The sequence below is a fragment of the Chlamydomonas reinhardtii genome, chromosome 1 (genome assembly GCF_000002595.2).
Source record: "Chlamydomonas reinhardtii strain CC-503 cw92 mt+ chromosome 1, whole genome shotgun sequence".
In the NCBI taxonomy this organism is placed as follows: domain Eukaryota; kingdom Viridiplantae; phylum Chlorophyta; class Chlorophyceae; order Chlamydomonadales; family Chlamydomonadaceae; genus Chlamydomonas; species Chlamydomonas reinhardtii.
The window spans coordinates 263,304-286,386 of NC_057004.1; the positions used below are offsets into that span (position 1 = coordinate 263,304).

At 66.5% G+C, this 23,083-nt stretch overlaps 4 protein-coding genes across 5 annotated transcripts in view; 2 read left to right on the plus strand and 2 right to left on the minus strand.

Annotated features, from left to right (window-relative positions):
* Positions 1–1,095, plus strand: part of CHLRE_01g001657v5 (uncharacterized protein) — an 11,187-nt gene extending 10,092 nt beyond the window's left edge. Inside the window, exon 6 of the mRNA XM_043058098.1 lies at positions 11–1,095. Coding sequence (XP_042928012.1) covers positions 11–39 — 29 coding nt within the window. The 3' untranslated portion in view covers positions 40–1,095. The remainder of the gene's footprint in view (positions 1–10) is intronic.
* A 436-nt stretch (positions 1,096–1,531) lies between these two features.
* CHLRE_01g001664v5 (uncharacterized protein) lies at positions 1,532–5,108 on the minus strand. Its single transcript, XM_043058099.1, has 5 exons — positions 4,697–5,108; positions 4,514–4,544; positions 4,086–4,190; positions 3,739–3,798; positions 1,532–3,317 (listed from the first exon to the last, which is right to left on the minus strand). The coding sequence occupies exons 1-5, from the start codon at positions 4,786–4,788 to the stop codon at positions 2,895–2,897; spliced, it is 711 nt and encodes a 236-aa protein (XP_042928013.1). The 5' UTR covers positions 4,789–5,108; the 3' UTR covers positions 1,532–2,894.
* A 94-nt stretch (positions 5,109–5,202) lies between these two features.
* CHLRE_01g001671v5 (uncharacterized protein) lies at positions 5,203–7,198 on the minus strand. The gene is made up of 2 exons (XM_043058100.1): positions 7,063–7,198; positions 5,203–6,665 (listed from the first exon to the last, which is right to left on the minus strand). Exons 1-2 carry the CDS (start codon positions 7,072–7,074, stop codon positions 6,420–6,422), a joined length of 258 nt encoding a protein of 85 aa, XP_042928014.1. The 5' UTR covers positions 7,075–7,198; the 3' UTR covers positions 5,203–6,419.
* Positions 7,199–9,248: 2,050 nt separating this feature from the next.
* On the plus strand, positions 9,249–22,880 carry CHLRE_01g001678v5 (uncharacterized protein). 2 transcript variants are annotated; one of them, XM_043058101.1, is made up of 25 exons: positions 9,249–9,708; positions 10,241–10,497; positions 11,026–11,088; positions 11,451–11,697; positions 12,041–12,323; positions 12,465–12,547; positions 12,899–12,958; positions 13,306–13,392; positions 13,736–13,792; positions 14,136–14,316; positions 14,631–14,698; positions 14,884–14,991; positions 15,282–15,464; positions 15,706–15,783; positions 15,844–15,915; positions 16,329–16,853; positions 17,317–17,401; positions 17,786–17,850; positions 18,145–18,290; positions 18,639–19,009; positions 19,390–19,439; positions 19,660–19,877; positions 20,119–20,195; positions 20,403–20,532; positions 20,644–22,880. In XM_043058101.1, the coding sequence occupies exons 1-25, from the start codon at positions 9,490–9,492 to the stop codon at positions 20,936–20,938; spliced, it is 4,008 nt and encodes a 1,335-aa protein (XP_042928016.1). In that variant the 5' UTR covers positions 9,249–9,489; the 3' UTR covers positions 20,939–22,880. The 2 variants fall into 2 exon arrangements, with proteins under 2 accessions (XP_042928016.1, XP_042928015.1); XM_043058102.1 differs by lacking the exon at positions 15,844–15,915.
* The last annotated feature ends 203 nt before the right edge of the window (positions 22,881–23,083 follow it).

Genomic DNA, 23,083 nt, shown 5'->3' on the forward strand with positions numbered 1-23,083 from the left:
GGGGCAGCAGGAGGAGGCGGGTGCTGGGAGCAGCTGTAAGGGAGGGGGAGGGGATGTAGGGTGCTTGCGGATGCTGGGCACATGGGGGGTGGGCGCACTGCGCAGGGATGTACATGTGTGTGTGTGCATGTGTGTGTGTGTGCACGTGGAGGAAGTATGGCGGGCAGGCGGCGCCGCTGCAGCGTGAGGGGCTGCGAGCGGCGGCCGGGCGGCGACACCCAGTGTGGTTGTGCGTCGCATGATGGCTATGCAATGTGTTGTATGTGTTTGTGGTGGTGTGATGTGGAAGGGGAGGTGATGCGGTACTGCGCGCCGCCACCTCACGGCCGGTCGCCCTGATGCTTTGTCATGGTGAGCGGTGCAGGCAGTGCGGCAAGTTCGCGATTGGGGCTGCAAGGATGCAAGCTGGCAGTGAGTGAGTAAGTGAGGCGGGGCTCCCTCGGTGTGTTTCGCAAAGGCTGGACGCAACACAACTGAAGAGTGACGACAGAAGAAAAGCAATCGAAAGCAACCTGCACTTACAAAGCTGTAATCGAGTGAGTCTGTTGGCTGTTGGCGGGACGCGTACGGTACACAGAACGACACCTGCGGCTTGGGGGCCTCAGGGGCGCAGAGAGTGTGGTGCTTGTGATGCTGTGTGGGGCGCTGATGGGCTCTGCGATGAACGGCCACAGCACACGATGGCTAGCGTCAGAGCTCACAGAGTTGAATGTGTGTTTCTCGATGGCCCTGCAACTCCCTTCGCGCACGACTCATCTCCCTGCCAGAACCGGAAATGCCTGGGGCATAAATCGCATGATACCGTAATCGCGCTGTTGGAGTCCTGTCCTGAGCTCGGGCCTGGGGCCGCCGTCCATGGCTCTACCTCGTTGCGGTTGGCAGCTGTCGTTGCGATCAGTTGGCAGTTACAATTCGCGACGGGTGGCACAATGCCAGTAGCTGCTGCCAGCACTGCTGCTGACGGCGGTCGCATGTTGTCCTTGATGTTGTCGCGCTGGCGTTGCTCCCACCGCTCATGACCAGGGGGGGCCCTGGCAGTTGGCCTACAGGCAGTACGTACAGTACACGCGCGTACGACTGTAAGCCACTGCCACACCTCTCCCACACCGCCCCCAGCACCAGGCAGCCAGCGCACACGCAGCACAGCAGCCAGTCCTGCGTTGCGGGCTCCCAGGGGCCAGGCCGCCGCCGGGCATCGCCTCCATCGGCCCGGAGCAGACGCGCAGCCTCATTCGAGCAGCTGCAGGCAGTGGCGCTGTGACACAAGCCCCCCATGTCGCAGCACCGGCACACCCAGTGGTTCCACACCCTGGGCACACCCGCCCAAGGGCATTGACACTGTCCCATCGCACGCCCAAGGGCATTGAGCTGAACCACCAAGCGCACACACTAACAGTATCAGTCTAACACACTCCCCCAGCATATGTACTTTGGCTTGCCTCGTAAGGGGCAGAGCCTGAGCATTGCTGTGCGCGGTGTGTGGGTGGGGTGGAATCGCGTTTGATCAAGTGCTGCAAGACATGGGCAGCGGGAGTGGGTAACCATTACCGGTATTTCATTGTTCGGAGGAATGGCCACCCAATCCAAAGGATTTTGTAATCCCGCAATCCGTGCGGTCGGCAGTGCACACACTTCAGGTACCCATCACGCCACATCACACCAAGCCCCGCCACCTGCAGCCGCCCCGCGCGAGGCGCCCCCGGAGCCCTCAGTGCCCCTCAGCCCGGCCGTCCTACGCGGCGCCCCTGTGCGTGCTGCAGACCGCCAGTGCGCCTACAGTGCTGAACCCCATCACCAAAACTGCTGCCATGGCTTTTACCCCGTGGCTCTCACACACAATGAAGCAAACAGTGAAGGAGCAGCCTGGCTCCATACGCAAACAAAAACACATGCGACAGTGTGGCCTTGCGAGTCTGGCCCCTGCTGCATGTGCCCCACACCCCACACCCCACACCCCACCTGCACCTGCACCGCGCAAACACGCATGCCATGTTGCCGCGTTGATGCCCTCCCGCATTCGCTCCATGTGTGTGTGTATGTGTGTGTGTTAAAGAGCACAAGGAAAACGTTGCGCAAAGACAGTGTATGCGATGCAGCAAAGCGACGTGTGTGTGTGTGTGTGTGTGTGTGTGTGATAAACGCACGCCTCGGCAACCACCGGCACCTGACCGGCACACATCAATCCACCCCCTCGCTTCGGTTCCGTTGGGTTTGGCGGTGATCCTCATTATAACTCCTGCACACCCGCACGAAACAGCGGCCTCAATAATCACACACACAGCTTACAGCCTCCTCCTCCTCCTCCTCCTGCTGCTACTGTTGCTGCCACTGCTCCACAGCTCCTGCCACTGCCACCACAGCTCCTGCCACTGCCACGACAGCTCCTGCCAATACCGAAGCCGACCACTCTGCCCCACAAGAATCGCCTCGCTCACAGACCATGAATTGAGACATGTATCGCCCGCCAAGGATCAAGCGCATGCAAACGCATGCACACAGGGGCATGCGTGCTTCCTTTCGGCACGCACTAGAGATTGCTCGCAGCCACCGCCCGCACACCAACCGCCCGCCACGCCGGCGCTACCTCCTCCCCGTCCATCAGCACCGTGCCGCTGTGGCGTGCCCCTCCCCCCATGTGCACCTCTTCCCCCCCACATACATTACAGGCCGCCTCATCCTGCTGTTGCTGCTGCTGCTGCTGCTGCTCCTACTGCTGCTGCTGCCACTGCTGCTGCTGCCGGCCCCTGTGCAGATGCCGCCGCGTCTGTGCCGCTGCCAGCGCGGTGCCGCCTCTGCGCCGCCGCCGTGGTTCCGCACCCGCATACCCGACACCAGACGCACACGTCGCTGCGACCGCCACTGCGGCCCGCGTGCCGCCGCTGTTACGGCCGGCCCTAGCGCAGCCGCAGCCGCCGCCCCGCGCCGGTGGGCTCCGGAGCCGTCGGCGGCTCGGGCGGGTCCGGCGAGGGCGGGTCCGGCGAGGGCGGGTCCGGCGAGGGCGGGTCCGGCGAGGGCGGGTCCGGCGAGGGCGGGTCCGGCGAGGGCGGGTCCGGGGAGGGCGGGTCCGGGGAGGGCGGGTCCGGGGAGGGCGGTGAGGGTGACGCTCCGCCGTAGACTGCGGGGCTGGGCTGGGTGGAGCCCCCGTACACACCGCCGGGCGACGGTGCCGGCGACGGCGGCGGTGTCATTGGGGCCGGTGACGGCGGCGGCGGCGAGTCGACGGCGCCCGGCGATGAGGGCGGCACAGGCGGGGGCGGCGAGGGCGGCGTCGAGGGCGCGGGGGAGGGCGGCCCCGCTGCGCCGTCGATGCCGCTGCCCTGTGGGGCGGAGGTGAGGGACCCAGGTGGGGGGAGATTGTAGATACCAGCCCAAACTAAACCAAACCCAATGCAATAGAGCGAGGAGATGAGGGACCCAGGTGGGGGGGGGGAGTTGAGGAGGTGAGGCGAGGGAGCAGTGAGAGCGGTGCGGGTGCGGGGCGGGGCGTGCGCTCTCGTCGCCAGCAGGGTCAACCTGGCGGTGCTACTTGCACGGCACTACGCTTCCACCCCAGCAGCACGGCACCCCAGCACGCCACCGCTGTGGTGCCGGCACGCAGGCACGCGGCGAGCACCATCGCCTCACAGCGCCGGGCCGGTGCGCACACAGCCGCCCCCAGCCGCGTGCTACGCACACATGAGTCACCAAGTGTTTTTCGGCTCATCACACTTTGTTCAACCGCCCATTCCGCTCACCCACCTGGTTCTCAGAGGGCGGTGACGGCAACGGCGGCGAGGGCGGCAGCGACAGCGCAGCCGTCTGCGGACGGGGCACACGGGGAGGAGGGTGGGGAGCAGTGCGTGGGGCGAGCTGGGGGACTGCACGGGGGTGGGGGCTTGGGCCCACACCACTGCTACTGCACAGGTTCCTGGGCACATGGGCGTTGACACGTACGGGCACACAGAGTCCCATCCGCCCCACGGCACGCCGCGCTGAACCACCCGCCTGCCCCTCCCGCTCCCCTGTTCCCCCTCATCCCGCCCCCTCGTCCCCCGCCACCCCCCACCACCACCACCACGCGCCTCCCCCCTGCCCCCCCGCCTCACCTCCTGCTTGCCCTCGCCCACGCAGTTGCCGTCGCCGCACGCGGACGACACGATGACGGCTATGAGCACCACCGCCACCACACCGAACAGCCCGCCCCAGAACCACTGCGGGGAGGTGGGGGAGGTGGAGGTGGAGGTGGGGGAGAGGGGAGTCAAGAGGTGGAGGTGGGGTGGGGGAGAGGGGAAGGGAGGTGGAGGTGGGGTGTGGGTGGTCTAAGGTGCAAGCACAACGGGGGTACATGCGGGCGAGGGCGACGGGAGGGGGGAGGAGCAAGGGGGTAATGGCAGGTGGCGAGGCGGCCGTGCAGGCAGCGGCAGGTGCCCTGGCAGCGGGACACCCCAGCCACCCACTAAGCCCCCAGCCACTAAGCCCCCAGCCACACTGAGCCCCCAGCCATTGAGCCCCCAGCCATTGAGGCGGCGCGCACCTTTGGGTTGTCCTTGATCCAGAACCGAGCCCTGTAGAAGGCGTAGACGTGGGTGCGCGGGAGCGGGGGAAGCACATGTGAAGTCAGGGCCGCGCGCAGTGAGGTGGGCGATTGGGTGCAGCAAGGGCGGGCGCTACGCGGGTGTTGCCTAACCGACGCCCGACCTGGGACCTGAGCCCTTACCGGTCAATGAACGATGGTCGCTTGGGTGACGGACCATTCTCAATTTCGAACTTGTAATAGTTACTGTAGCGGTTCCCGTCGGTGTTGAACATTTTGGCGCGCCCTCCAAGCCCGTTGCGCGAGCTGGCGCCTTAAGCCGCGTGTGAAGCGGCTTGAGAGAAAGGATTATTCAGTCCACGACAGGATGCAGCGGCAGGTCTTGCGCCGCCTGGAGCGTAAGCGCCAGTGCGATGATGTGGCCGGCAAATAGCGAGTTCGAGTTGAGTGAGGTAGGTTTTTACTTATGACATCTAATGGTTACTGTTTGCATATCACGAGCAGTTACTATGAAAGGGCTGCGGGCAACGTTCAAAACGAGTAAACGTGGATTTTCGCGCAAATCAGCCACCTGGTGCACAGGAAGTATAATATATGCGCCCGTTGGATATTCTACGTTTTCTTATACGTATGTGAGCGACAACCTCGCTCGGCCTCTCCTGATGGTGGTCGGCCTGACACGAACCTGGCACGACCCTCTCCCTATCGCCCCATACCCCCCCCCCCCCCCAGACTGTCCCCATGTAACATCCGCATTCATACCCCCCCCCCCGGAATTGCCCGGAAGTACCCGCACTTCACCCAGGTCACAAGTAACTATGTTTATAGTACATTGGCTGTTGCGACCCGCTTTAGCCCGCAATAGGAACGCTGCCGCAGTGCCCACGCAGGCCCACGCGCAGTGCGCCTCTTGATGTTTCTCGTAGATTGCTCATGTGCGTACCGCCCTCGGTCAGACCGGCGCGCTACACCCCATCCCTCGCAATGGCTTACCCAATTTAGCAATCGCCCAGAAGAGCAATCGCCTCGTGCTAGTGTCATCCGGGACAAGGCACCACCTGCTCATGGTAAGGGCCAAAGGCGGCAGCCTGTTGATGTTTCTCCTAAAGTGCTCAATTGTGTACCGCGCCCCCAGTCAGACCGGCGCGCTACACCTCATATCCCGGCGCGCTACACCCCATATCCGCGGCGTGGGTACGGCGTGCCCCCGCTTGTCGGGCTGTCCCTTCAATTGTAATCCGCATCCATATCCCGCAATGGCTCACCCAATCCTTTAGCAATCACGCACTCAGAAGAGCAACCGCCTCGTGCTAGTGTCACTTGTGGCATCCGGGACAAGGCACCACCTTCTCACGGTGTGTGTGGAGGCCCTATGTCTTTCTGATCCCCGTCCCGCCGGCCCTCTGCACTCTTGTTTGATGCTGGCCCGCCGCACTGGCACCAACGCCAGCCGCATCAGGTGTATCCGTGTGTGGCAGCATTGTCAAAAGTGTATTGGCCATTTCATAGAGCATGTTTTAACAACGACAGTGAAAGCCGCTAATAGTCTACAAAGTACAAAGCCCCTCTGCAAGTCAAGTCAAACAGGTCAGAATGAGTTTGAGGCGTTCACTGTGTTATGTTCGTAAACGATAAGCTGCTTGAACAAGTGTGGGAAAAGGGGCAAGGGAACAGGGGCACGGAAAAAGGGGCTGAGCCCCTCTACAGTCTGAGGCCGAACAACCTCATCGCCCGGACATAGCCGGGGTCGGTTTCCACAGGCACATAGCCAAACCAGGTGCCAATCTAGCAATCGCGATGCCACAGCAGAGCCAACCGCAGCCAGACGCAGCACAGTTGTCAACAGCCGCACTACTTGCCATGCCTCTACGCATGCCCTGCCAGCCCCACCGCGGACCGCCGCTACCTAGGCACCAGCCGGCTCGTCAGCCTGCGCGCTTGCGCCGCTTCTTGGGCGGCGCTGTGCTCTCCTCCTCCACGTGGCCTTTCCTGCCCCCTCCGCTACCAGATGCGCGCACGCGCCCCCGCTGCTGCTGCCGCCGCCGCCGCCGCCACTGCCGCCGCCAGTCTGCAGCGATGCAGTTCGCTTGTGCCCCAGCAGCATCTCCACCAGCGCGTGCCGGATGTTGGTTGCGGAGTTGACGTCACGTCCCTGCACCGTCGGGAGGGTAAAGTGAGTGAGTCCCACTGAGCCCACGACTGAGCCGTCACCCAGCCGTCACCCAGCCATCACCCACTGAGCCCCACTGAGCCCACGACTGAGCCCCACTGAGCCCCACTGAGTCGTCACCCAGCCAGCCATCACCCAGCCAGCCGCCCGCCCGCAAAGTGGACTCACCCACACCGTCCCACAGTGGTTGCACACTTGGACTTGGTGAGCACGTGAGCCCCCCCATGGTACGACCGCCTGCAGGCAGCGCTGCCCGTCGCCGAGTAAGCGCCGCCCGCACTTCGCACACACCTGGGGAGGGAGGGGGCAGGAGTACAGAGTGAACCTTGCTGGCTACCCGGCTACCTGTACACGAGCCCCATCCTGTCCACCCGACCACCTGTCTACTCATTCCAACCCTATTTTTCTACTATAGGGAAAGAAAAATAGAAAGTAATAATACGTGGCGCTCGCGGTTTGTGCCAGTATGGTACTTTTAGCAGACGCAGGCAGGCAGGCAGGCAGGCACGGACAGGGGCAATCCCAACGGTTCGGGGGGCTCAGCCCAAAAACACGATATGTTGCGGTCCGGACGCGTGCCCCGACGTATCGACTCCGTCGACAGGGGCTTTCGCAAACAACCGTTGATGACAGCCCTTGCGTAACACAGAGCTAGCATTCTCGTGTCCATCCCACAGGCGAGCTGCCGACCCACGTGCCTGTTGCCCGCTGTGTGTGTCCACGACATGAAGACTGCGTGACGAGCAATCCCTGGATGCCGGGTCTCCGCGTCGCTGGGGCTGCTGGGGCTGCTGGGGCTGCTGGGGCGGATGCACGTGCAGCGGTGGGCAGCTGTGCACCTGCTGCCAGGATGCAGCGTGCGTATGCGGAATCTCGGGGCGGGGAATAATGGCGGCCACTCCCGCCGCGCTGGCGCTGCTGACATCTGAAGCGCGCGTGTAGCAGTAAGTTGGTGCCTGCTGCGGCGGCAGAATTGCAAACGGCGGGATGACTACCTGTAACTTGAGAGGCGACGCGTGGGTTCAGCTTGTGAGGCGCCGCCGGAGGTGCTTTGCGGCATGAGCGGACACTTGCTCGGCCATGCCCCTGGGCCCGTGCACATGGGCCATGACATGTGGCTATGACATGTGGCCAGTGGTGATTGACTGGTTATGGCCGAGTCGTGCCAGGAGTGTGCCGAGCCCGGGTGGCTCCAGCCATGCTGGGGGTGGCGGTGGGGGTGGGGGTGAGGGTGGGGGTGGGGGTGGCGCACCATGGGCCTGAGAGGCACTGCACTGTGTTAGAGAGCAGAAGAGGAGAATCATACTGTGTGTGTCAGAAGTGTGCGTAGTGCGACTCGGAGCCCACGACGGCCTGGGCTTGAGCTGTTACCGTAGCCATGGGCTACTGAGGGCACTGTGCGGAGCACCTGCCAGATTCATACAGTGCGTCCAAGCAACCCGTGCCGCAGCCGCTGATGCATGTGGATTGTACATGGGGGCGTGGCGCGGAAATGGCTTTTGTCCATCGCGCAACCTCACGTGCGCCTCACGCGTGCGCCTGCAAGCACCAAAGATGCTGCTGCTGTAGTGCAAGTGTGTGCGGGGTGCGCCCCTGGTTCGTGGCGTGCCGTTTCATACCGTACTTGATGATGGGATGACGCACAGGTCCCGAGGGCATACATATGTTTCACATTGTTGTTCATTAATGGCATCGTTGATATCATGGGCCGAGACTGGCCGTGCACTCATGCATGGGCGCTCATTTGTTTGCCGCCTTGTATTCCGCCAGCAAGTCTGCCGTTGCTGCTGCAGTTGGCAAGTCCGCCCTGGTACTCCGGTGTTTCTTGGGCGTGCTGATGTGTTTGTAGGTCTGTCGCCCCCCGCCCATCCGTGCCCGGTGCCCCCATCAGGCCATCAACCGGCCCGCCACGCGCGGCCCCGGAACGTATATGGGGGAGGTTGGATTGAGTTAGGGGGTTCTGAAGTTACTGACTCAAGCCGCCTCGCCCGCACCTCATGTGGCATTGGGTTGCATGCGGCGATGAAAGCGCACGACGCCTGCTGTAGATAGCAGCGCCATGGAAACCCGCGGCCAGGCATGCCGCAGTCGGCGTTATCGCCGGCGATTATTGGGCTAATTGTCTTCTGACACGTACTGGTTTCGTGCCAACGGAGTGTTGTACTCCTGGCGGTTGGCAGCTCACGGGCAGCTCACTGTCGCCACAGGCCGCCGGCTTCCGGCGTTGCGCTGCGACCGGGACACGCTGCGAAGTGCTGTTTTATTATAAAGGATACCGATGTAAGTCGGCTCTGTCCGTATAAAGCTAGGTGCGTGCGAATGTGTGCGCCAGTGCTGTAACGCTTTTGTTTCAGTCGAACGACGGCGGCGGTGTTTGTCGTCGCGTTTCGCTCGCACGGCTGGGCTTTAATGTGTTTTGGCGCCACACCAGCTGAAGTATGAGCGGGATGATGACGCTTATATTGAAACGGCCCGGCATCAATCATGCTGGGGACCTGAGCACACGAAGGGATGGGGGGCTCGGTCACAAACCCAGACCCAGGGCAGACCCTGCCTCATTTCCCTGGTGACCTGCCCAAGAAGGCGCGTTGTACACAAATCTTATTGCGCGTCTATATTATAATAGGTGCTCCGCCTCATCAGCACGCGACGACACAACACGCCTTGCGTTTTCTTCTCTCGAAACTGTGTATTTGCGTTTCTTTGCATCATAAGTACTTCATAATTAATCCGAACACGTAGGCGGAAGTGGTCTTCGCAGTCAGTATGACGGGCGTATGAACCTGTGTCGTTAGGCGTCGCCAGGATGTCGTGCTGCTTTGGTGGAGGTGCTCAGCCTCATGAGACAAAAGATTTCACGCGGCTGTCTGGCCCCAAGGGCGACGGCCGCTCCAGCGGGCCTGTGCCACTGACTCCTGCGTACAGCGAGCCCCAGCCTGCGCAGTTCCAGCCAGCAAAAGAGCTTGCTACGAGTAGTGTTAAGGGGCGGCTCTCGACGGCATTTGCGCGTGTGAGCCTCGGCAAGGTGAGTCAATTTCCGCGCAACGTGGCACAGTTGGAGGCTCGGTAAATACCATGAGAATCTTGAACGCAACGGCCTATGTACGTAGCGGGATCTCATGGCTCGGGAGTTGAAGTCCGGCATAGTGACTGATAAGGTTGATGGACCGCCGGGACCCTTTGTGCGTTGTGCTTCGGTCAGCTTGCGGGCTCCAGCGTGAGCCTGTATCGTCCTCATGGTCTGTGTACTGCAAGGGGGGGAGAAGGTGGGGCTATGGGGAGAAGGTGGGGTTACGGCTGGAGGCTGCCGCCGCGCGCACACGGGCAGTTGCACCGGCCGGCCAGCCACGTGTCCGGCCCCGCCGGCAGTTGCCACCACCTGCATCAGGCGGGGCCTGCGCATGTCCACGCGGAGACGGGGGGGGGGGGAGGGGCGCTCGGAGGGCTCCACAGTCGCCCGCTGTCCTCCCCGTCACGCCCCCCGTTCCCTCGCCAAAGCCGCCCTCGTCCCTGGTTGCAACCCCCCTGCCCTGCCCCTCTCTCCTGCCGCCACACAGGCCGATGAGCCCAGCGCCCAGACCACCAACGGCGGCAGCAACGGCGCCCTCACCTCGCCGCGCGGGACGGGGGCGGGTGCCGCCAGCAATGGTGGCCTGGCGCACGTGAAGGCGATGGCGAGCGCCGGCGGCGGGGGCGGCAGCGGCGGCGGCAGCAGCTCCGTGCTGGTGCCGGGGGCCGCGGCTGGCGGGCCGCAGGCGCCGCAGGAGGCGCTGCTGTCGCTGCTGCCGGTGCTCACGTCGCTGGATGGAGGCTGGTGGGTGCACACTGGGCAGGAGGGCGGGAGGGCGTGAGGGCGGGAGCGGAGCACTGGGCAGGGAGGCGGCAGGGTAGACGGACGTGCGGAGGGGCTGGGGCTGCAGGGGCGGTGTGTGTTTGGGCGGTGCGCATTTGCGTGGTCATGGGCGGCCTGACGGGGCGCTGGGGGGTGCGGCTCGTTGCGCTGAACGTCAGCAACTACGGTGATAGATGGATTAGTAATGCGGCGGGTAGTGGGACGTGTAGTGGGCGGGGTATGCTGTTGGCCCTGCCAGTGGCGGGTCGGGTTTAGAGCGGGTTACCAAGGGCGGCCATGCGAGCCTGCGAGGTCGCGACGCCCGCAACGAGCCGAGAACGGCGGATGAGGGTGAGCACTCAGCGCGCGGGCGCTGGGGGCTTATCGCCGCCGTGCATACCACCGCACCGTGCCGTTCCCTGCCCCGCTGCACCTGGGCGGGCTTCCCCGCATGTGGTGCCCGGCACTGACACCGCCTGCCCGCACGCGGCCGGGCCGCCCTCGCTGCAGGTGGGACCAGATCGAGCGCGCGGTGGTGGCCACGGCGCAGCACCTGTCTGCCACACACGCCTGGTGAGGGGCGCCCGCGGGCTGGCTGGGCGGCGTGGGGCGGCGGGAGTGGGACAGCGTAAAGGGCGCCCCCGGGTTTGGGTTGGGGAGACAGCAGGTGGCAGGGCTTGGGCGACCGGGCGCAAGGGGAGGCAGAGCCAGGCAGGCCCCGCCGCGCCCGCCCACACCGGCCGGAGGGAAGGTGGGGCGGAGGTGACACCGACGCTTTGACCGGTAGCGGGGCCGGGCTCTTACCGCCTTTCCCTGGCCTCCCTAGCCTCTTCCTCACACCCGCTTCTCCCACTCCGTCCTCCACGCCGCCCCCTGTGCCCCTCCACAACCCCCCCCCTGCCGCCCTCTGCGCCCCCCTGCCCCTGCACCCACAGCGTGTTCTTCATCTCGGGCGACTCCACCTACGCCTCCCCAGTGGCCATGGCCGGCCCGCCCGCGCCGCCGCTGGCTATCGGCCTGCCGCTCACGCTGGCCACCGGCGCCAGCTCGGGGCCCGGCGACCGCAGCGCGGGCCGGGCGGCGGGCGGCGCGGGCGGCGGGCCCACGGCCAGCAGCGGCGTGACGCCGGCGGGGTCGGGGTCGGGGCCGTCGTGCGCGGCGGCGGCGCTGGTGGCGCAGCAGGTGCGTAGGGGCAGAGGGAGCGTGCGGCCGGGGCAGTTGGGGGCCTTCCTGCCGTCGCTGTTGCAGTTTGGCTCGTTGTGGCGCTTCATGCATGCGCTTCACCGCACCTGTGTGACTGCGGCAGCGCTCTGCCCACATTACCACCTTCCTCGCCGCCCGCACCACGGCACCTGCAAGTGCCGCCGCGCCAATCGCCGAGACTCGCGGCCCTCTCCCTCCCTCATTGCCGTCTCCTAACATGCCATGCCCCGCACCCCTTTCCATGAACGACTACCCGGCCCCCCACTACCACTTCCTGAACTAATCACGAATGTACCCCCCCCCCTTTCCTGCCACCTCGCAGCTGGAGAAGGAGCCGGGCCGGCTGCTCATGTTTGCGGACGCCGCACCCGTGTCCTCCAACGGCGGCGGCGTGGGCGGCGCGCTGGCGGCGGCGCTTAGCGTGGGCGGCGGCAAGGGTGGCGGCGGCGGCTACCGGCTGCCTGCGTCGTGTCCGCCGGAGTGGCAGGCGCTGGCGGCGGCGGTGGCTGGGCCGGGGCCGGGCGCGGGCGGCTGCCGGCACTTTGCGGCGGTGGCCATCCCCAGCGGCCACCTGCCCATCGGCGTGCTCAGCATGGGCGCGGAGGGTGAGCTCACGTGCCCGTGCTGGGGAAGCGCTGAAAGGGGGAAAGGGTCAACAGCGTGCATGGGTTGAGCCTCCCTTGCGGCGATGACCCCAGCCCTGCCCCTCCCCATCCCCATCCCCTGGCCTCACCGCCGCCGTGCAGGCCCGGGCAGGCCTGCCTCCTGGACGCCCGAGGCGCTGCACTCGGTGGCGGCGCTCATGTCGGCGCCCGTGCGGGTGCCGCAGGTGGGCTGGGTTGGTGTGGGGAGGGGCGGTAGGCGTGCACGGAAGACGGGAGGTTAGGGGGTAGTTCATTCCAAAGACTAGGGGAAGTGGGGTTTGTGAGTACCAGCCCAAACTAAACCAAACCAAGCCTGCGGGGGCTGGGTGAAGGATAATAGGCTGAGCAGCAGGCCGGGACCGGGGCAGGAGCGATAGCCGTCCATGCAAGACGGGATTGGATAACGCACGAGTACGGTATGAACTTGGGACGTCCAGTACGGAACTGCTCCGTCCTCTCCCCCACCCCGAAACCTGGCCCCATCCCGCCTGCACGCCTGCACCCCCCCCCCCCCCCCGCCGCCCTGCCCGGCTCAGGTGGACCTGGCCTGCCGCGCGCTGGCGGAGATCGCCAACGCCACCACCGTGCACCAGCTGGTGAGGGGGCGGAGGGCCGGAGGAGGAGGAGGAGGAGGAGGGCGGGTAGCGGCATGGGGGGGGAGGGAGGCGTGGTGGAGGTGGAGGGCAGGGGAGGGCATGTGGCGCCTGCGGTGGGGCGGCGAGGAGGGGCCAAGGAGGGCGGCAGGGGGTGGGCATCGGGTGGGCGACACGGGCGTGTGGCCTGTGCCGGGCCGCACGTCAGGTTGGCTCGGGTCCGGTTGGAGCCATGGCCGCCCGCGTGTGCCGCTGCGACCCCCGCCAAACCAACACCAACACCACCGGCCCCTGACGCTGCGACCCCGCCTGCCCTTACCTGCGCCCGCCCCGCCCCTCCCCCCCTTCAGGTGCGCATCCTGCTGGGCGCCGCGGCGGAGCTGATCCAGACCATGACGCGCATCGAGACGCAGACGCGCGTGGCGTTCGTGCACCAGGTGGGGGCGGGGGGCGGGGGGCGGGGACTGTTGGGCAGGACTGAGGAGCGGGACTGGGGAGCGGGGTGAGGTGAGGTGAGGTGAGGTGAGGTGGAGGGAGAGTTTTCTCACCAAGACCCTGTCAAGGTGGGATCGCGGGGGGTTCTAAGGGGGCCCGGGTTGGGGATGGGCAGGAGCGCCAGGACGACGTGTTGGCTGCGGAGGCCCTGGGTCACGGTCGAGGCGGGTGTCATGGCCCTGACCTGCCGCCGCCCTCGTGCGCTGCCCTGTTCCCGTCTGACCTTGCACGGTGTCGCTCACCCGCTCAGTTGGTATCGCCCTCCACAACCCCTCTACCCCTCAGGACGTGGAGGCGGCGGCGGTGTTCCAGTCCGCTGCCACAGACACCATTGGGCCCGCGGTGAGGCCGGGCCGGGCCGGGCTGGGATATGGGCCGGGCTGGGATATGGTCCGGGCTGGGTGGGTCGGGGCCAGGGACAGGCCCGTGGGGGCCGCTGGGCGCAGTGCTGCCGCATGCAGCGGTAGCGCATGCAGCCGGGGCTTGCGGGGGCTTGCGGCCGGGGCCGGTGCTGCCAGCGCCCCGGCGGCGGACCCGGCGGCACGCACATACACACACACACGGTACCCGGGCGCACACGCGTCCTTACCACCCTGCTGTGTGTGTGTGTGTGTGTGTGTGTGTGTGTGTGTGTGTGTGTATGTGCTGCTCCACACCCCTCCCCATCTCCCCATCTCCCCTGAAGGTGCGGCGGCGGCTGAGCGAGGTGCTGCTGGTGGACCAGACGGCGCAGACCGGCGGCGGCGGCGGCGCGCGGTCGCAGGTGCAGGCGGGCCGCCGCAGCCTCAACGGCGCCGACGGCACCGCCGCGGGTCAGCCGCCCTCGCGCTCGCCCAGCCTGGTGGCCAACGCGACCATTGCAGTGGGTGAGTCGGCCAGCCAGTCGGTCGGTCTGTATGTGTGGGGAGCGGTGGTGCAAAGACAGTGTATGCGATGCAGCAAAGCGACTCGGTACTCTGTATGTGTGGGGAGCGGCGTGGGTGCAGATGGGTGTGTGCTGCAGCGCGGGCAGAGGGGCGGCTTGGAGCGTGGCACGTTTCCGTGTAGTACGAGGTAAAGGCGTGTTGTAAGCGGGCGTGTAAGATCACAGCGCTCGCAGGTCGCTACCGGCATGTGTGCTGACATGTTCTGCCGCTCCTCACTCTGCTGCCGCTTGTGCGCTCTGCTCCCCTCCACGCAGAGGGCGCACGTGACAGCTTCGCGGACCGGCCCTCGCTGTTCGCGCGCGGCGGCGCCCCCGGCGAGGAGGTGAGAGCGGCGGGCTGCTGCGGGCGGCGGAGGGATGCTGCAGGCGTTGGGGCTCGACTCGGCGCCGCCCGCCGCTCCCGGCAGTTTGCTTGCAGGCAGCTGCGGCGGCAGTCTGGTGCGCGCCCTCAGCTCCTTGACTGTGTTGCCTCCTCCCGCCTCCCCCTCCCCCCCGCCCCCCCTTGCAGGTGGCTGTGTGCCGCGGGCTGTCGCTGCCGCTGAAGCACACGCTGCTGGTGGAGGCGATGGCGCAGGCGGCGGGGCTGTGCATCGCCGACTGCAACGCCTACGTGCAGGTGCGGGCGGAAGGGGAGGCAGGCTAGAGGGCGGCTGCCGTGTGCGTGTATGTGCGCGCGTGGCGTGTGCGTGTGTGTGTACGGCACGTGGTGTGGTGCGATGGGTTGCCGTCGCCTTCACAGGTGTGTGCAGCCACGAACATACCGTACTATGCATGCACACGCACACACCCCATGTACTCCCCAAACACACAAAAACACGCGTCTTTCTACACACGCCACACACACGCACACATACGCTTCCCCCTCCTCTCCCCTCCTCCCCTCCCCCCCGCCCCCAAACCAAGCAGGACTCCAAGGTGTACCCCCGCGACCTGGCGCTCACCCGCGGCGCCTCGCCGCCCCAGTCCCTGGCTCTGGCCACCGCGCAGCACGAGGGCAGGCCGCTCCTCGCGCTGTACGCCACCTACGGCTCCATCCTGCCGCAGGCGCTGCTGCAGACCGTGGTGCAGGAGCTGGGCCAGCTGCTGCGGGTGAGGCTGTGAGGCTGTGAGGGGTGTGTGGGAGGGGGGCGGAGAGGTTGTGAGGTTGTGCGGGGTGTTTAGGGCTGAGAGCTGCGGTTGCGTTTGAGCTGGGCCTGGAAGCGGGTGGTTGAGGTTTGCCAGGCGGTGGTTAGGGGGTTGTTAGGCGGGAGAGAGGAGGGTTATGTGCTCTTCGTGGAATGTTGGCCACGGCCTCGGCTTTGCTCTTCCGCCTCCTCCCCTCCTGTCGCAGGCGCTGACGGTCAGCATCGCGGCCAAGGTGACGGGGCCGCTGGCGGTGGAGTGGGGCTACCTCAAGCACCAGCTGTCGGTGAGGGGGCCAGAGGGGGGCGGGGCGGGGGCGGTGGAGTGGGGCTACCTCAAGCACCAGCTGTCGGTGAGGGGGCCAGAGGGGGGCGGGGCGGGGGCGGTGGAGTGGGGCTACCTCAAGCACCAGCTGTCGGTGAGGGGGCCAGAGGGGGGCGGGGGCGGGTGTGTGTGTGTGTGGGGGGGGGGGGGTTACAATCATGATTGTTCAAGAAGTAAAGGCGTAGCCAGGAACGGTCGTATAGCAGACGTAGGGGTGGTCCGGGGGGCAGGGTTGAGAGTGTGCTGCTGCGGGTGTAGGGGCCCAAAGGGGTCCAGGGAGGAGTGGTTGAGGCTGGGGAAGAGGGGGGTGAAGGAGGCGATGGGGCGCTGCGTGTCAGGGGCCAGGGTGCGTGGCACGGGGCGAGGCCAATACTGGGGCAGGGGGACCTCAGCACCCTCCACCACACGTCCGTCTCCCGCACCTGCCTCCTCCAGTCGTCTGCCACCCGCCACCCGATCCACCCGCTATCCACCCGCCCCGCCCGCCCGCCCGCCCGCCCACCGCAGGACTCGGTGCGCAACCGCTCCCTGCGCTCCCTCAACTCCCTGATCTCCACCAACACCAACGCCGCCGCTGCCGCGGCCATCAACGGCGCCGCCGGCGCCGGCGACTCGCCCGCCGGCGCGCCCGCCGCCGCCGCCGCCGCCGCCGCCGCCGGCCCGGTGGGCGCCGCCGCCGACCCCGGCGACCTCTTCAACCTGCCCGGCATGGACTCGCCCGCCGCCAGCGGGCCCAAACCCGGCGGCGGCGGCGGCGGCGGCGGCGGCACGCCGGGCGTGTCGCAGTACGGCGAGACGGTTGGCGCGGTTGCTGACGCGGGCGCGCTGGCCAGCGGCAGCATGGGTCTGCGCGGCGGCGGCGCCGGCGGCGCGGGCCCCAGCGGCACGGGCGCGGGCGACGTCCGCAGCGGCCGCGACGGGCGGCTGAGCGGCCGCGCCAGCTTCAGCCTGGAGCCCAGCAACAGCCCGCGCGGCAGCTGCAAGCTGGCGCCGCTCATCGCCACGCTGCACGAGCGGCTCAAGGCGGCGCAGGTGTGTGTGGGGGGGGAGGGAGGGAGGGAGGATGGGCCGAGGCAGGTGTTTTTTTGGGGTATGTGCTGCGCTGGGGGTGCAGCTGCTTGTCTGTGGCTGCAGTCGGTCGGACGGCCGTGTGGGAGCAGGGGCCGAGGGTGGGCTAGAGGCTTGTGGTGCGTGCACGCGGCGGCGGCGCACATGTAAGCACCCTCGCCACGCTTCGTCACCTCCACCTCTGTCCTGACCCCGTCACCCCGTCATCCCTTGCCGCCCTCCCTGCTGACACGCTGCCGCTGCACCAACCGCCCTGTCGGCCCCCCCGCCCCCTCCCCTCCCCTCCCCCTGATCTGCTGCAACGACCTGTCAGCATCATCTCGTCTTTATCAATTATGCATGGGACCCCCCTTCTTATCTTGTCATGAATGTAATCCCGTCCCTCCTTCCCTCCCTCCCTCTCGCTCGCTCGCTCTCACACACGCAGGCCCTCCAGATGGCCAACTGCCGCGCGGGCGCCCGGCTTCAGGACCTGGAGGCCATTCGCATCCTGGAGCAGATCGGCAGGGGAGGTGAGAGTGGCGGGGGAGAGGGGCGGGGGATTGCAAGGATGTTTGGAAAAGCGGTACAGGATGCACTGAAGACTGCAGCAAGGGGGGGGGAGAAAGCGTGTGTGTGTGTGTGTGTGTGTGTGTGTGTGTGTGTGTGTGTGTAATGGGGGCAGGCCCACCCATGCAAAGCATGGGGCAGGAACGGGGCGGTGGCGCTGGGGGGCGCGGCGCGGTGCTGGGGACAGGGCCCGGGCGGGGGCGTGCGTGTCCCAGCGGGGAAGGGAGGTTGACGGGGAGTGGGGAACGCGTGTGTGAGCGCCGCACTGCCCGCTGTCTCACACGCGGCCCCGCGCCGCCCCCTCCTGCCCCCCTCCTGCCTGCCTGCCTGCCTCCTCGCCTCCACAGGCTATGGGGTGGTGTACCGCGGGCTGTACCACGGCAGCGAGGTGGCGGTCAAGGTCATCCAGGAGGTGTGTGTGGGGTGGGGTGGGGGTGGGGTGGGGTGTGTGGGGGTGGGTGGGTTGGGGGGAGAGTGCAGGCGGGTGTGGTGTGGTGTGGGGACTACAGACTCACTCAGGGACGCGTTCAGGGACGCGCCCAGGTGTTGTTGCGCCTCAGCCGCCCGCCCACCCTGCCGACTGCAACATGCCGGCCATCGCTTGCCGGCCGCTGCCTCCCTGCCCCGGCCCCCTGCGTGCCGCACACCCATCCCACTCCTCCCCACTCCTCACCCCACTCCCCACGTCCACTCCACGCCCCCGCAGTCGGAGGTGACTGCGGACGGCCCGGGCGCCGCCGCGGCCGCCGGCGCCGACCCCGCCAACCCGCTGGCGCGCATGAACAGCGTGGCGCTGGAGAACAAGCACCTGCACGACGCCATAGAGCTGGTGGCCAGCGTGGGCATGGGCGGGTGAGAGGCAGAGGGAGGGAGGCAGGCAGGCTGGGGGAGGGAAGGACTGAGGGAGGGAGGGGGGGCCGTGGGCCGGGGGCTGTGCGAACAAGCCTGACGCGCCGGTACACCCGGAGGTGGCCGGACCCCCAAACGGGAGGGAGGGAGGCAGGGGGACAAGCCCGGCGCGCTGTTACAAAATGATGGTGGCGAGACGCCCATACGCACCACGCACCATCAACCACAGTCGCGTTGCATGCCTGCTTCAACCCTGACCCCCTTTGCCACACGCGCTACTGCCACATCTGAGCTCTGCCCCCCTCCGCCCACCTCCCCTTCCTCCCCCGCCCCCGCCCCTCCTTCCCGCAGCCACCCCAACATCGTGCAGGTGCTCACCTTCTTCACCGACGCCTGCGTGCTGGTCGGCGACACGCCCATCGAGGCGCTGGGCCGCCGCCTGTCCGGGCTGGACGGCGTGGCGGAGCTGATGCGCCTCACCAAGCTGCCCAGCCACCGCCACCCCCTGGCCGGACTGCCGGGCTCGCGGTCGGGCGCGGGCGGGCCGGTGGAGGGCATTGCGGAGGACGGCGTCACGGAGGAGGAGGCGGCGGCGGCGGCGGTGGCGGCGGCCAACGCGGTGCTGCCGCGCACGGGCGTGATCGTGCTGGTGCAGGAGTTCTGCGACGCGGGCACGTTGAAGAACGCCATCAACCAGCGGGCCTTCTTCGACCGCAGCACGGGTGAGGGTCGGGGTGGGGGAGCTACATTCGTGATTGCTTACGGAGGGGGGTTGCGCGGCGGTGTGTGTGTGCACCAGGTCGTGGGGCGGCGCCTATCATAATGCGGTACACGTGCACCTGTGGGCTGGGGCACACCACACGCGCACCTGTGGGCTGGGGCACACCACACGTGCACCTGTGGGTTGGGGCTGCCTCCAACCGATCGCGGCCGTCACCCTGGCTCACGCCCGCCACCACCACTTGGCCTGCCGGCCTGTCTGCTGCTGCCGTGCCTGACCGCATACACACACTCACATTCACCCAAGTGTTTTGGTAATGCAACACACACGCACACGCCCGCACGGCTGACTGTTCTCTCACATGCGCGCGCCTGGCTGCAGACGTGGTGGACGCCCGCGGTGTGCGCGGCCACCTGCAGCTCAACCTGCGGGTGGGCCGGCAGTGGACAGCAGGGGGGGGGACAGGGGACAGGGGGCAGGGGGCGGGTGGCGGGGGGCAGGGGGACAGCGGGGGGCTTGGTCGGGCGCAACCGACACTATGTCGGCCAACCCAGTGGCGTGTGTGCCTGCCTCGCTGCCACACACTCCGCGCCGCCTTTCCGACTTACCCATCTTCCCACCCACCCCCACTCCTCCTGCTCCCCTTCCCAGGCCGTGTACTCGACGCTTCTTGAGATCTCCCTGGCTCTGCGCCACATGCACGGGCTGCACATGGTGCACTGCGACCTCAAGCCGCAGAACGTGCTGCTCAAGTCCAGCCCGCGCGACCCGCGCGGCTTCACAGCCAAGCTGTCCGACTTTGGTCTGGCCAAGATGATGGCGCACGACGAAAACGGCGAGCTGGTCATTGACGAGGCTGTCGGCTCGGGGTGGGTACTGCGCGCTGCTGCTGTGTGTGCGGTGCGTGCGGCGCTTCGTGGGCGCCGTGCCCGAGTTGTTCCGGGTCGCCACCCACCTTGTGGGCATGCTAGGTGTGGAAGGCGGTTGTCGCGTGTCCGACCTCCTCACTGCCTGCACGCCGTACGGGCAGTGCCTATCTATTCTCTCCTCCTCTCTCTACACACACACCAATGTGCCCCATGCCACGTGTGCCGCATGTGGCCCCTGCAGCACGCTGACGCACATGGCGCCCGAGAGCCTGGCGGGGCAGACGCAGCTCAACGCCAGCATCGACCTGTACGCATTCGGTGAGGCCAGCGGCCGTTTTTTGGGGGGGCTGGAATTTGGGGCTGGCACCGGGGCTGGGGCTGGGGCTTGCGATTGCGGTTGCGGTTGCGACAGCACACACGGGTCTGGGGTAGTCTGTCCTTGGTGCCTCCTGAAACACACACATGCGGTACATACTACCGGGTGTCAATCCTCTTCCTTTTTGCCTGTGCACGCCCCTGTCTCAGGCATCCTGATGTGGCAGATGGTGTGCGGCACTCGGCTGTACCAGGGCCTCACCACCAAGCAGATCATCCGCGGCGTGGTGCGCGAGCACCTGCGCCCCACCTTCCCCGTGTGGGTGCCGCCCGAGTACAGGTGCGTGCGGGGGTGCGGATGCGTGCGTATGCGCATGATGGGATGACACACACACACACACACACACACACACACACACATACACACACACACGCACACACACGCACACAGGCGCCTGGCGGAGCGCTGCTGGCACCCGGTGCCCTCGGAGCGCCCCACCGCCGACGCCGTGGTGGCGGAGCTGGAGGCCATGGTGGACACACACGCCCGCTCGCTGGCGGGAGGGGGAGCCGGCGGAGGCGGCTCCGGCTGGCGCACCAGCGCCGCCGCGGCGGCGGGCGGCGGACCGGGCGGCGGCCCGGGCGGCCACGGCCACGCCGTGCAGCAGCGGCTGTCCAACCAGCCCGGCCGGCCGCAGGCGGGCAACACGGGCGCGGGCGCGGGGCCCAGCCTGCTGGTCATCTAAGTGGGGCCTGGAGCGGGTGGCTGGAGCGGGTGGTGGGGGACGCGGGTGGCGGGTGACGCGGGTTTGAGCCGCCGCGCACCCACTCCCGCGCCACTGGCAGTTGGCGGTGTGACTGACTGGGGCCGCTGGGACGTCAGCAGCCGAGGGGGGCGCACAGGCCTGGGTGCATGGGTGTATGGACGAGCAGGGGCGGAGGCCTGCGGCAACGTGTCAGGGAGGGCCGCAGGCGCCGGGATGTTTTGTGAGTCGGGATGACTAATGACGGGACGCGCTAATGATGGGGTGGGAGGACATGCGCCAGAGAGCATACAAGTTTACGGTCGTGTCCCACGGTCTTTGGTGAGCCATTGGTCCAGCGAGGCAAGCATTGTGAGGTACTGCTGTGCCGTGGTGCCCAGGGACGGGCGCAGCTCTGGAGGGAGTCGCCGTGTTGTCGTCGTTGCAAGGCCCTGAGCCCTGGAGCCCTGGGCACCATATAGATACAACATATGGACTGCGAGGGACTGGGGGAGGGGGGGGTAGGCGTTGTGGTCGCCGTGTGTCGACGGCGTGAGCCCCTTTGGAACCATATTCAGTGCATGGGGCATGGTGCCGTATGCGATGTACTACTTCCCATTTTAATACGCGACAGCTCAGGAGGGAGCCATTGTATGTGCATGTGTGTCAGGGCTGGCTGGCCTCTTCTCCTCTTCCACGAGACCACGACTGGTTTTGAGTATTTGCGACGACTAGCGCCAAGGAGAGCGAGGAGGGGGTGGTGGGTGTGAGCTAGTTTGAACGTTTTGCGCATGATGAATGTGGGGAGAGCACCAATCAATCAATCAAGAGAGGGCAGTATTGCAGTGCCCAAGAGCTCAAACGTGTGGTGTTGGTGGCGGCACGCATGGAAAGGGCCGGTGGCCCATGTGCAATGGAGGGGACGTGGTCCGCATGGCATCTGTTCTGCGTGTGTGCGTGTGTGAATACATCTGCATGGCTGGGTGGATCGTGAGCGCGGCGGCGGATGGGCAGTGGTATGGGTCCGTAGGTAATGACGGCCGCCTCAGCTGCAGGCCGGCCGTTCTCTTGACGGCAACTCCGATGGCGAGAGGTTCTTTTGCCCTGTGCACCTCAACCTCAGCACACACGTGCCTGAGCGCATACGCGCTGCAGCACGACGCACGTGTGTGTGTGTGTGTGTGTATGTGTGTGCATGTGTGTGCATGTGTGTGGCTGTGTGTGTGTGGCTGTGTATGTGTATGTGTGCTACGAGGGATGCGGTACCATGTGTGTTTGTGGCAGGGCGGGGGTGCGGGGCACACGGCTGGTAGACGGGCGTGTCGGCTAATAATGTGCATACGTCGGGGCTTGCGGCGCGTCGGCGCCAGCACGTGCCCTGCTAAGGAGTGCGGCTGGCTGGGTGCGGCACCGAGTTGCGGCAGCTGTGTTACCAGTTTCCTTAAAGCATCTAGTTTCCTTAAAGCATCTTCGATAACTAGTGTGTGTGTGTGTGTGTGTGTGTGGTGTGTGTGTGGGGGGGGGGTTAAGTTCATTCCAATCCCAAAATAAACCATTGCCAACCCAGAACCCATAAAGCGCGGAGGAGAGGAATGTGCTCGGGTGGCTGCGGGCTCGGCCCTCTGCCCCAGAGCGCATCACACAGACCGGCCCGGAGGGAAGCATGGGACTGGGCATCTATCATTCCGGGTGTACCACGTGCATAGTGGACAGTGCCCCGTTGGTGTGAGGCCGGCAGCTTTACGATGTTGTCAGACATGGCGGGTCGGTGTACTGAGGTTGTCTGTGGTCGTGTGCTTCGGCGTCATTTATATAGTTCAGCCGACCCTTGCCTCGAGGCTCAAGGACTGTCACTGTCCACCCGACCGGGGGCATCTGAGGGGGGGCCATCCGAGGCTCTCTCACACCTGCCGCGTTCCCAACTTACATGTAACACTGTTTCAGCCCCGCAGACCCCGTGACTGCCAAGCACTTGACACCGATAGTGCTCCGCTGAAGTGTTACAGCTCTCAGGGGTGCTCCCCACCGTCGCCGCAGCTCCCACGCTCGCGCCTACAGCCAGCCCCAGCCCCAGCACCCCCAGCTCCACCGCCTGCACTCCCAGCCCCCACGCCGCGCTCCCCGCCACCTCCCCCGCGCCCCGCCCCC